At 38.7% G+C, this 13,264-nt stretch overlaps 2 protein-coding genes across 7 annotated transcripts in view; both read right to left on the reverse strand.

Moving 5' to 3' along the window:
* The window catches only part of myo5c (myosin VC), a 30,546-nt gene extending 26,133 nt beyond the window's left edge, over positions 1 to 4,413 (reverse strand). For both annotated transcript variants that reach the window (XM_088640894.1, XM_088640893.1), the window contains exons 1-5: positions 4,154 to 4,413; positions 2,269 to 2,379; positions 1,991 to 2,162; positions 1,666 to 1,810; positions 487 to 643 (exon numbers count right to left, since the gene is read on the reverse strand). In XM_088640894.1, the coding sequence (XP_088497020.1) occupies positions 487 to 643; positions 1,666 to 1,810; positions 1,991 to 2,162; positions 2,269 to 2,379; positions 4,154 to 4,180 (612 nt within the window). In that variant the 5' untranslated portion in view covers positions 4,181 to 4,413. The remainder of the gene's footprint in view (positions 1 to 486; positions 644 to 1,665; positions 1,811 to 1,990; positions 2,163 to 2,268; positions 2,380 to 4,153) is intronic.
* A 2,822-nt stretch (positions 4,414 to 7,235) lies between these two features.
* The window catches only part of myo5aa (myosin VAa), a 68,788-nt gene continuing 62,759 nt past the window's right edge, over positions 7,236 to 13,264 (reverse strand). For all 5 annotated transcript variants that reach the window (XM_088640898.1, XM_088640897.1, XM_088640899.1 and 2 more), the window contains 6 exons: positions 12,856 to 12,945; positions 12,606 to 12,756; positions 11,632 to 11,914; positions 10,892 to 11,066; positions 10,543 to 10,623; positions 7,236 to 9,864 (listed from right to left, as the gene is read on the reverse strand). In XM_088640898.1, the coding sequence (XP_088497024.1) occupies positions 9,712 to 9,864; positions 10,543 to 10,623; positions 10,892 to 11,066; positions 11,632 to 11,914; positions 12,606 to 12,756; positions 12,856 to 12,945 (933 nt within the window). In that variant the 3' untranslated portion in view covers positions 7,236 to 9,711. The remainder of the gene's footprint in view (positions 9,865 to 10,542; positions 10,624 to 10,891; positions 11,067 to 11,631; positions 11,915 to 12,605; positions 12,757 to 12,855; positions 12,946 to 13,264) is intronic.

A 13,264-nucleotide genomic window follows, 5' to 3' on the forward strand; every position in this document is an offset into this window, starting at 1 on the left:
GCTGAAATGGGATCTTTGGTGATCTACAATGATCAGATGAGGCCATTATAAATGCTCTAAGCCATTTCTGTTACCTGCACTTTTCAAGAGATTAAGCCTGCAGTGATCAATCAAAATAAAAGTGGCAAAATCTGCACCGACTGATTTGCATGACCTAAGACCAAACAAGACCTAAGACCTTGTACATCAACACATTTAGTAGACTATAGTGAAAGCTTTTAGTGAGAAACAAGAAACAGAATCTCACATTGTCCCTCTAAAAGAGTGTATTCATTTTCTGTGCTTCCATGCCAAGCAAATACAATCTGTTATTTTCTATCCTTGTATTGAACTAGAAATCCTCCATCTAAACACATATCCAGCAAAGATATCTGAGATCCAGATCTTTTAACATTATTTCCCAGATAAAAGTAATAGCATTGCAACATCAGAACTGTGCTTATGTCATTCAAAAATAAGTAGAAAGGACAAAAAAAATGAACCCACCTCTGTGATGGGGTTTGACGCCAGGACCTTGTCTTCCACACGCGTCTTGCTGCTGGATTTACTAACCGTGGCGAAATACCTCATGGCGTACCTGGCCGACACTGTCTTCCCTGCTCCCGATTCCCCGCTCACGATGATCGACTGGTTCTTACTGTTCCTGGAAACCCACCAACCAACACTAATCAACGCCTCAGCTGGGCTTCCTTTACAGGATCGAGCCTCTCTCTCCGAAAGACATAAAAGGCAGTTGTAAACCTCAGTTTTAAGTCCCTGGGAGTTAACATCACAGAGGACTTAACCTGGACCCACCACCCCAACATCGTGGTCAAAACAGCACGGCAGCACCTATTCTATCTCTGCAGGCTAAAGAAGTTTGGCATGCCATCACATATCCAGGACTACAGGTGCACGACAGAGTATCCTGACTGGCTGCATCACTGCCTGGTATGGGAGCTGCTCCGCCCCAAAGTCAGCACAGCTCATTACCAACTGTGAGCTACCAAACATTCAGGATATCTACTCAGCTAGATGTCTGAAGAAGGCTAGGTCTATTCTCAAGGACCCCAGTCATCCAAGTCATAAACTATTTTCTTTCCTACCGTCAGGTAAACGGTATCGAAGCATTCGGTCCAAGTCCAACAGATTACGGAAAAGCTTCTTCCTCCAGGCAATAAGAATGCTAAACAGCCAAGCTGCAGTCACCTTCAGCAACCACCCTAATGGTCTTTGTTAAATGGTGAGGTTACATTCCATTGTAATGGAAAACATTTTGGCAGTTTTCCATCGTATTTGGAACACTGCATTTGGACATAACGTACTGCATACACCCTGGATATGAAGCAGTTCTATTTATATTGTTTTTTTCTTCATTTTTTATTGCACTATTATGATGTACAGTAACCTTATTCTGTGGTTTTTAATTTTGTGATTTTTATTTTTATTCCCCCCGGTAAGCTCGCACGAAAGATATTTTGATTGCCAATTGCAATTACCACTGCACGCTGTATTGTTGTGCATTTGAGAAATAAACTTTGGTTGATTGCTTAATTGAACTTCTAAATTCACTCAGAGAGTAACACTGCCAAACTGTGATCCTGGAATGTAAGGATGCTTCAAAATAAGAAGCTGTCCTGTTCTTTTCTGGGGATCAATGTCGCTTTTACAGTGCTGAAAGCTCACCTGGCCATCTGTTTGTAAGCCTCCTCTGCCACAGCAAATATATGAGGGTCCATGTCGCCCATGTTCTGCCCAGAGTAAGCATGGATAATGGCATCTCCATATATTGGCAACTGTTTGTATGGGTTAATGGCCACAAGGATAATACCTTAACAAGAGAAACACAGCAAAGCTAGAAGTGTTCAGCTTTTGTCTAGCCTGCATTAAATCCATTGAAAGGGTTAGGTTGTCCTTGTTTTAGGATTATGATAAAACAATTTATACACTTTATTTAATGACAGCATCCTTCTGAGAGTCAACAAAATGTTTGTGCTAGATGAAGCCTCACCGCAGTAGGTGTAGATGATTTTGGAGTCCACAAAGCGCACTTTGAGGTTGTGCAGGACGGCCGGCTCGTGGAGGTAACTGAGAGCAGTGAGGTCATTCTCCCCCACTAGGATGTCGGGGTTTCGGAGAGGAGGCAGGTCCTTATCGCCCAATTCGAGAGGATATTTTAATTCCTAAAAAGAAAGTAGGGCACAGGAGGGATGAATGAATAAAAATGCAACCAGAAAAAAAAATGCAGTTTAAATGCAGTTTTATGACTACAGACAGCAACTTACTCACCGTACCATCCTCCAGCTGCAGGTCTAAAACATTTTCTCCAGGCTTGAAATCTTTCAAAATCTCTGCTGATTTCCAGACATCTTCTGGATCCGGAATCCACACTCTATTGAACTGTACAACACCAGGCAATGAAAGAGAGAGAGAGAGCTGTGCACCTAAACTGATGACTCACTGCTGTCTGAATTTCATAACAAAAGCAGGTAAACACTAACCCATTCAGAGAATACCTTAAATACCAATTCAAACCCAGTGGTATACAGTACATTCAGAAATAACTTCCTAATTAATCAACTAAAAAGTATCTACCTAGAGGTAGCACAAAACAAAATTCAAAGAATTACTTAATGCACATTTCTATGAAAGAAATAGGAGTGCTCAACCCTTGATAATATGAAACTGGTGGATGTGACTGGCTTAATCCAATTCAACCAGCTTGATGCTAAAAGTCAAGTTCAGGGATCATTCTATGGATGGCATTTTCTGTGAATAATCTAGCGAATTCTGGGTTTCTAGTTTGGATGTTACGGTCAAGTGAAACAGTTTCTTAAGAGACATGCAGAAACATTTAATACTACCAACCGAAAAAAGAATAACTATTCTATTATTTTTCCCCATGTAAATCATGTACAAGACGTAGTGATTTTACACAAAACCCATGAAAAGTGCCTTGCAACACAAAGTGAAATCTGATTTACTTCCACATTTATCAAGGCACTGCAATAATTATGGAAATGGGTAATAAAATACTTGCAAAATAACACACGCTTATAAATATACAAAATTAAACTCAAGGGTCAAAGATAAAAATCTACTTTGAAAACTAATTTTTAGTAGACACCTACAAACTACAGTAGACAGCTACTGTATATTACCACATTGACAAACATTTACAACGCCATGTAAAGGAAAGGTGCAAGATGTATGGTAACTAATCTTGTAACTCTCAGACCAGAAAACACTATTAATTTTTCTGTCTGGTTATACTTGAAAGGTTTTCGTGCAACTGAAAGCACCACTGAAGCTTGAAATGACGATTTCCCTATTTTGAATGTCTATTAGATTTTGTAATAAGACTTCTCCGTTCTATTGCATTATAAGCCTCTTGTTAAGGTTCTGAATTATTAATTGTGACTTCTTAAAAGACCTCCCCCGTGAGATAGGTCTTTTTCATAATGCTTAAAAAAGAAACAGCTAACGTCGAGGTCAAGACAGTACAGCATGTCACAAGAATCAAACTAAAAATGTATCCATTTACCCTAAAAGAAAATCAAATGACTGCTTTTCATTTAATCTATTTCGATTTTTTTTTATAAAACCTTACGCCTCCCTTTTTGAAAAGTACGCTACAAAGATTTATAAACTCTATAGATAATTATTCTTAGAAATTATACCTAAAATGTCACAAGTCAGGCTTCGCTTTTACGTGTTTTGTTCGGGAGTCGTTGCTGACATACCATATGGTTGTAAGCAAAGCGTGTAAAAATATATTTTTGAGGAGTTGCTTAAAACCGTCGCCTAAAACATGGCTGAAACTATATAACACCATGTTAAACGGTATCGCCCTGTGGAAAACATACATAACTTTAGTTCCTTTTTTTTTTGTTTACATAAAGTAGGCTATGCATTTCCAAAATGCAGGAGATCCGTTTTCCCTGGTGTCCGTAACCATATACACGTACATTCCAAAACTGACAAATGGGTAACTACCGCAATCACCCACCACGTCAAAAGAAAACTATGATATGGGAGAACGATTTACTTATTAAATAGAACACACCGACAGGTCGATAAATAAGCAAATCATTTTAAAACTTCCGCCAGACATATTTCGTGAACAGGTGCGTCCTGCTCCGGCTGCACTTTTTTGCTAGAAAAGCGCTCCTACCTTGGTGTACAACTCCGACAGAGCCATGGCAACAGGCACTTACAGGGGCAAAAGCAAAACTTTACTATCCGTTTCGAACATCTGGGAAGTCTAACATTTAAGCCATTGTTCCCTGATTAAATAACAATGGATTCCCGAAAAGCGTTTATGAAAGTTTGTTCTGATTTGCCATCAGGAAAGTGATGCATTAATACGACACAAAGAAACTCCCTCAGTCGTCCACCTGTGCGGCACGGAGTTCCTCCTGAACTTTGTTCTTCTCTCCGCCCATGATCCGTCTTGTGACAAATGGCGCTGCTGTTTGGGTGTGTTCATTTGCACAGGGATCGAAACAATATAAAGCAAACAGGATACGTTTCATTGTATTTACAGTATCTGAGTACAAGCGGTGAAGTAGATAGTAAGCATATGGTCATTCCCTTGAGTTCAGCAAAACTGAATAGGAATTATGGAAGAAACGGTTATCAGCTCTTCTCAATGATCATGGATTCTTTATAAAAACAAAGGCTACAAAGAATAAATCTATGCACAGGTAGCTTTCATTTTTAGATTATTTTGTGTTTGGACTGTTTTGAAATACAAAGTTGAATGGAATTAGATCCATTATTGACCAAATTCCAGGTGGCAAGGTGGCTAGCGTAGCTGCCATGTAGTACTGGGGCCCCCAGTTCAAATGCTAGGAGTTTGCATGTCTCCCCTTTTTGTGTGGGTTTCCACTGGGTGCTCTGGTTTCCTCCCACAGTTCAAAGACCGCGGTAGTAGGTCTACTGACGTCTGGGAAAATCGGTCCTGGTGTGAGTGTGTGTGCCCTGCGATGGACTGGCATCCCGTTTAGGATGTACCCAGCCTTGTGCCCAGCCTTCTTGCTAATATAGACCCCCAGCTCCCCTGCGACTCTGAATTGGATGAAGCGGTTAGAAAATGGATGGATGAATGGATTCCTAGAGTTTCTATATTGATAGAAAGATGGGTTTAGCCCATGTGTGCCCGTTTAAATGTCTATGAGTGTTTTTAAGAACAGGCATAATTCCCTTTAGAAAATAACCTGCCCCCATTAGAATTCAGTAAATTACACAGACAAGCAAGACAAATATAATTTCTATACAGTGCTGAATTTCTTTATTTGTTTATACAAGTTTGACAGTATTTGTACCTCATTACATTTTGCTTTCCATGGTGAACACAATTACTAATTGAAGCTACTAGGAACTACAACAGTTTTAAGATTTTTGACTTAAACATATCAGTCATTGGCTATGGAACAGTTTCCAAATTGAATGCTTCTCTAGCAAAACCAGATTGGTTTACAATTTATTTTAATTTATTTTTGCACCATTTTTATTTACAATTGGAGATACAATGATGACAAGACTGCACACCCATACTGTCTCATAAAAAGGACTGAAGTTCTTACTTTAAGATTAACAGATTGGTAAAAGTGAAATAAAATACCGAAATAATGATTTCAATATTGGCCAAGTAATATTAAGATTTAAAAGCCATCCAAGATCTTCAGTGTTGACACAGAACCTAGAGGTCAATGTCACAGAGGCATTTCCACACAATCTGAAATACTTACAATGATAAAAGTAAAATAATCACAACATATTTGACAGAGGTTTTGGTGAAAAATCCTTTTTGAAGCACAATCCTATTAGTCTTTACAGTATCCAGATCTCCTCCAGAAACTGTCTCCTTCCAGTTGGTGTCACCTTGTTGTTTCACTAAGTAGAGTATTATTATTCAGCATGGAAGAACAATACTGTAGGTACTGTAACATCTATAGCCATTCTTTAAACTTACAATCTGATACATTGCGATTTTCTAGCTGATTAAACCCAAATCTTGCAGACTCAAATCTTAAAATAAAAAGGACTATATTCTGAAATCATTTTTTGTTCAAAATGTTCAACTCCTGTTAAAAGCTTAAAATCCTTTTCCCCCAGAGTTATTTGTTAATTTTAAAATGGTTCTTCAGAAATTTCATATTCAGCTTCTAGCTTATCTGTAATACCTGAAATCTTAAGGAGAACAAAAGATCTCGGGCAGAATAGTTTTTTGATAAGCTCACACTGTACAGCTTCTTGTCAAATGACTAACAAATAGCGATGATAAAATTAACATGGTCGGTTATACTGTGGGAACATCCAGTCGTATAAGGTGTGCTCCACTGGTTTGGCATAGTATCTGGTAGCTATTTGTGCTGTGGTGGAAAAAAGTGAACTTCTTATGATACTGTTGCCAAGTTAAGGATTTGCACATTGTCTAAAAAATATTTTACAATAAGATATATCTATAAACATATCCATACTATGGCCAAAACCATAATGAATTAATAATGTGACTGAAATTTTGGATTATTTTGTGATCATCAAATATTCACAATGTTCAAAACTTCTTAAGATAACTGTGTGCTGCAGATAAAGTGTTGTTCTTCTAGGGCTATCAACAATAGCATTTTAAATGAGAAAAAGTATGAAATCCCATTTGCTTAGAAAGAGAAATCTAGAAAGAACTGTCAATACAAAGGCTGTGGAACAAGACGTATGCTTGTTTTTCCAAAGAGTTTCTGACTCAAACAGATGAAATTACATGACTTAGTTTAAACTTACAATTTCAATACGATTAACACATACCAGCCATTATCTGTAACAGCAAAATGCTCATAGAATAGGAACTGAACAAGCCTTAAGTGAAACTAACAACTCATACAAATGATCCACAATCTATATTTAAAGGAGGCAATATTCAGAAGGCTTTGTTCAGCATGCCTTATCCTGTATAGTTCATCTGTTACAGATACTCTCTCACCATGATTTACTTAAATTTCTAATCATACAGTATATATTTAAAACACGCATTGAAATACTGATCTTGATGTCATGGATGATATTATATAACTGCTACAATGAATTCTACCATTCATAATCAGGATTTTACAATGCTCTAACTCAAGAAATGATATGTAACCGGCTTAGTGATATAACACAATATTGCACAAATGAAGCAGAACCATCCAGCCTCCTGCCCCAACCAAAACACGATATCAGAAACTGAACTAGAAATTCAATCATCAGGTAAGGCTTTCACAAGAGAATGTATTGCAAGTAAAACCAACAAATGTTTAGTATGAAAAACAATAGAACAAAAACATTCAAGCTGTTTAAGACTTTAAATAAATATTTTCTCATATATTCCAGTTCTGTGCAACATGGTGATACCATACACATTTCATTACATAGGAGGGTAACACAGTATAATGTCAGAAGGCAAACATATTTCATGTCCACAGTGGTCCCAGTGACACTGATATGAACCTGACCATATACAGAGAACAAACAGGAAATATGAAATGCCCAATCAGTTCAAACTATATTGCCTTTAAACAAAAATAAACATACATCAATGCACTTCTTAAATATTTTTATGGGACTCTGAGGATATGTACATTTTTGTAACATTCACAGGAGTTCTGTATTCCTTGCTTGTAGGCATGGGCAGCTTAATTAGCATATATACTGTAACATGCTGACAAAGGTTAGTGTTACAACAGATCTTGACTGCAAAATGAAATTAAGACAAGACTGAGATGAACTTGGCATGTGATAACCTAGTTTCCTTTTATTCTATCCTCTTGAGAATTGAACATTTTTAGAATTCATTTTAGGGGTCAGTCCAATATCTCTATAAGAAGAGACAGAATATCCACCTGTCATAACAAGTTTGTATGTTTTGTGTATCACCGCAGTATGTAAATTAAATAGTACTGCTAATGGGGTTTCCGTCTTCAGATGCATAACCAGAAAAATATCAGAGTAAGCTAACTTTTTAAAAGGCCTGTCTTGCATACTAAAGGTTACTACTACATTATCACACTTTCTAAAAAAAAAGCATGACAGAGGTTTTATTCTATATGTTTTAGATAAGCAATTATACAGATCTAAATTCTTAAACATCTGCAAAGTGATATCGGAATTACAGCAGAGAACATAATTCCTCGATAACAAAAGGTGAAGCATTGGTCCACTATGCTGACTGTGTTATCTAATCGCTAAACTCTGCATTCAAGGAAATGCACATATCCTGTTAAAAGCCAACAAACATTTATTTAAATGAAACATGCTCAGAGTGTTTTTAGTATGGGGCCAATGCAATTCCTCATTATTTATACTCCAAAAAATAATTTAAGTTGTTCATAAATGTTTAATGAGCTTTTTTTTTTTTTTAAATGTAACCTTTATCTTACATTAAGTACTGTAGCCAGTGTGCTTTTGTCATCTGTCACCTGTCTCACAGGTCATGGTAGAAGAACTGAAACAGATTGAACTGGCTCTCCTGATTGAGTGACATGACTGTGACAGATACAAGATTACTTTCAGAACATTAGCATAAGGCAGCAGGATACCCCAGTTTTGGAGAAGAAGTAGTAACTACAACTATAACCATAAGCACATACTAGTGCACTAAGTCTTTACGAATATGGCCCTTTCTGAAACGCCTGAGTCACACCTGAAATCTCTGAACATAATGGATGATAATATTTTGATGCAAAAGAAATTATATATACAGTCTGTGATCATATTAGTGAGGTCCTTTCCTGACACTTCTTTCCTTTAAAATCTCTGGGGCATTACCACGTACCCCACCATAACCCACTTGACCTACAGTACGTCTCCTAGACGTGTAACAGTGACACCTGCAGTAAATTAACCTAATGTCTGAATTGTAAACAAATTGATATTTAGGAGAAGTATACCATAAAACTCTACACTGCAGTGCTAAATAAGTACCATATGCTGCATATGCGAGTTACACAAGACACAGTAGCTATCTAAGTGTGCTAAAATCACAATTCTAACAAATAAACATCTATATTAAATAGTAGACTAACGAACCATTTTTTAATTCTACATAATTCTGACAGAAATATTCAAATTATTCTCTATACTGCCAGTTTCCTTTTCCAGTTTTTAAATTGGTTCTTAGCATGACTGATTTCCCAGTTGTTTCTTTTCGCGATTCAAAGGGAAAATTCAAGATCATACAAATGCAGTATCAGATGCTTCTTCTTCTTTGCATGATAAATATTATGACCAAGGCCTTAAGCATTGTGATGCAATACAAAGTTAGGCAAATGCTTAAAATCTGCATCTCCTATGATATACACTATAATAAACATGATAAATATGAAAGTGTTTCCTTAACAGCAACTGATCGTCTTGATAAACAAGTTGTCATCACCATGCATTGTGTATTAAAACACACCATCATTCACAAACTGCAAGAGGGAAGGCAAGATTATGCATGTCAACATCCCTCCTCGTGACAATCTCACATCCTTACTAGTCCCTCATTCAAATCAACACATTTTGCTTAAGCCTGAAAAAAATGTAAAATGTCTCAACTTTTTATTGCCTGTTGAAGACTTATATTCGGATTTCTACAGGGACAGTACCTAAAGTGGCATTTCATAACCCAGTGTCTGATCTGAAGGTGGTTTGCTTGAAATTTTGGACAAACTGGCTAAATCAGTGATCCCATCGAGCTAGAGGGCAGCTTTACACACGAGTGAGGAATCCTAGGTTGAGGCTGCTGGGGAGCTGAATGGTCTCTAGTGCGAGGCTGGAGGGGTTGAAAGGGAATGTAACTGGGTAGATGGTTTTGGTGTCCATTAGCAACTGCGGCGACTCTTTCCGGTCCCTTAAGCGCGTCTGTTGTGAACACAAACAAGGGAGAACAAGGAGGGAGGGGGTTAGAGAGTCTGCTCTTCACAGAAGAAGAAAAGTTAAATACAATTGGTGGGACAAGAAAAAGATCTGTGACAAAAAGCCTAAATGAATTGGAACACTAGCAGGAAAATTCAAAGTTCATATTCAGCTAAACAGAACAGAAAGATTTTCACTGGGAATGGAAAATTTTGTTAAATTCATAGTAGAGACATTTATCTATCAATTATTGCGTCTTCACTAGGTCTCAATAAAGTGAAATTACACATTGCCCTCTAATTACAGGATGTTATATATCATTCTTAACCATAATTATTTAAAATACCATTGCTGTGATAAGTGTACACTTCACACATCTCTGTTGACTTGAAAAGAAAAGTGTTGGATGTCTCCTTCAAAAACTGAAAAAGTAACTGTGACCGAGTCTATCTTGATCAGCATCACCTGTAGGTTGTGCCTGAGGAACTGGTGAGGCAAAATGCTTAGGCCATGATCTTACATGAAAAGCAGTTCATAAGTGTTTCATAATCGGCAGAGATTTGAAACAGAAGTTTAAAGGGTGCAAAACATAAACAGAGAAAATCTCAAATGCTCTATAGGACACATTACAACATTAATGTAGGACACCAAGGCAAAATACTCCAATAACTCCACTGAGCTTACCTGTATGGTACGTATAAATGCAATGGACACTCGTTCCTCAAACTCGTTTACAGGGGTGTACAGATTCAGCACTTTCACAATCTGTTGATGAAAATAGGTGTCATATGAAACAAAAATTTTACTTTAAAACTAAACAAAATAAGCACAAGGATGAACACAACTCTGTTAAAAAACTATGACTGTTTTTCAAGCTTGCTTCTGATTGTTTCATTAGACCATTATCCTTTTTTCTCCCACTAGTATACTTTATGCCAAAGGCAAATAAGGTATTTTTTTTGTACGGGAGTTAAGAATTATCCCGAGGTTAATGTACAGCGCTCCAGAGGTCTTTCCGGGGAGAGCAGCGAACCTGGGCCGTGGACAGCGCGTTGCACATGGAGCAGATGGCCTCGGCATCCTCGTCCGTCTTCTTCTTCACCTGCAGCAGCTGGGCGGCTTGGATCAGGGGCTCCAGGGTCTCTTTAGCTCCGCTCATCATCAGATTCTTGTCTCTCAGCCACTCCTCCAGCTGGCTGACGTTGTACCTGGAGAAAAAAGGAATCTGGTAAGAAGTCTCTTACGCTTTTTCATGCTGTTTCCCTGAAGCACCTTCTGGGATTTCAGTAAGCTATCTTGAGTGGGTCTACACACTAACTCGGGGGTCTCAAATGCAGTTCCTTCCAATAAGTGAATGTCTTGAGGTATCAAGAAAAATCCTACATATGTCCAATTTAGATAATAGTTTGGTTAATTGCTTAAATGACAAATCAGAAGATATCACTAAGCAATGACTAGCCAAAAGACACCAGGCCCTCCAGGAACTGAGTTTGAGGTCCCTGATCAAAGTACTCAAAAAATACTCCTTGAGGTGCCTTTGTATTCATTTTCAATCCTTTGATCTATGCTGTGTATCTCACAACATTCGAATAAGGTTTTTTATATTGCCAAAATAGTCATTATTTAGAATGAGTAAAACATGGCATTTCCAAACTATTCAAACACCGCACATTGAGCCCACCCCAACGTGTTTTGTTGTGTGATGGTGTGCCAGAGAGAGCTGCACACAGGATGCAGGCAAGTGGAGAACAAGCGCGCTGTGCGGCAATGTACCTGATCTGCATGCCTTTGCTCCAGGAGCACATGTCCTTGCGCAATAGGAGGTTGTTGAGGGTGACGGCCCCGATGATGTAGAACATCTGCTTGACCACCTGCTTGATGAGCTCAGGGTCCATGCCGTGCTGGCACATGGTGGAGTGGAAGGAGTTGAGCTGGCGCAGAATGGAGTCCAACGTGTAGGTGCCTTCGTCTGCGATGCTGGAGGTCCTCTTGCGAAGGCCTGTAGGCTTCACTCCCGACACGCCCTGGATCGTCTCGTGCTCCAGCATTCCTGAGACTGCACAGACACACAAGATTGGGATTATTAGGAGGCTATGACTGGTAAAGGCCAGGGGGAAATTTTGCTAGGATACCGGGGTTAACACCCCTACTCTTTTCGACAAACGCCCTGAGATCTTTAATGACCATGGAGATTCAGATCTTGGTTTTACATCTCATTCAAAGGACAGAGCCTTTTTACAGTACAGTATCCCTGTCACTATACTGGGGCATTAGGACCCACACAGACAATTGGGTGAGCACCCCCTACTGGCTCCACTAACACCGCTTCCAGCAGCAACATTAACTTCCCAGGAGGTCTCCCATCCAGGTACTGGCCAGGCTTCAGTGGGCTGCCAGTAGTGAGTTGCAGGGTGATATAGCTGCTGGCGTAGCTCCTTCAGAACTATGAAGGATCTCCTTAATCTGCTTTGCTAAGGAATACCCCACACTCAAAAGGAAGACTCTGCTTTTGCATGAGAGTATAAAGACAGACCATAAAGACCAAACATATTAATTAAAGGGCAATTCACTTTTCTACATTACAGCATTAAGGCAAGTCAGTTTCTACATTACATTGCCACTGGTGTTTTTTCACTTCTCGATACCAGTACAGTTAATGATAACTTTAATAAAGCAACTAAATTAAACCATAGCAGCATCACCTCAAACAAAGACTCAGACGTGCAGTGGGAAAGTCCAGTGTTTACCTATCATTGGATGAAGGATGTTCTCCATACACTTAATGAGTTGCTGGTAAATCTGGATGGCCAGGTCACTTAACACCTGCCTGTATTCGGCCAGGTCAAAGTTGGTGAGGCAGTGGTCATTCTGCCTCTGGGTGTTGTGCTTCATGAAGGACTGAGATGAGCACAAAACAGAGAACAAGTGTTAAGGACTGAGGAGCTCTGGGTAATAAAGCAATTACAAAGCTTCAAAGGAAATCAGTCTCTGCTTTACCTCCTCTCCACTGTACTGCTTCAGACAGTGCAGGAACCGACAGGTGTTGGACAACCAGAATGAGACTGTTTCAAAGTCGTCTCCTCTTTTCTGCATAAAGGCAAATTTAAAATAATTTCTTAAAACAATAATCAAACTTTTTTACTTCTAGGTTTTCATTTCTAGGTGTCTACTGCTTCCACGCTGAAAACCTGGACTACAAGAGCCAATGCAACTAGCAAACACAAACAAAAAATAAGGTTGAAACTGGCTATCCAATCCCATCCTGAAAGACATCTTCTAATTCCTGACCATTTGGAATTGATTATGTGGTTCATTTAGCAGAAAAGATGCTGTCAGAGAAGACAGGTTTTCTCCTGAATCTGAGCAACAAGAACTAAATGGTCCATAAGGAAACATATCATTACAG

Source organism: Lepisosteus platostomus, chromosome 7, assembly GCF_059453375.1.
Source record: "Lepisosteus platostomus isolate fLepPlt1 chromosome 7, fLepPlt1.hap1, whole genome shotgun sequence".
Taxonomy (NCBI): domain Eukaryota; kingdom Metazoa; phylum Chordata; class Actinopteri; order Semionotiformes; family Lepisosteidae; genus Lepisosteus; species Lepisosteus platostomus.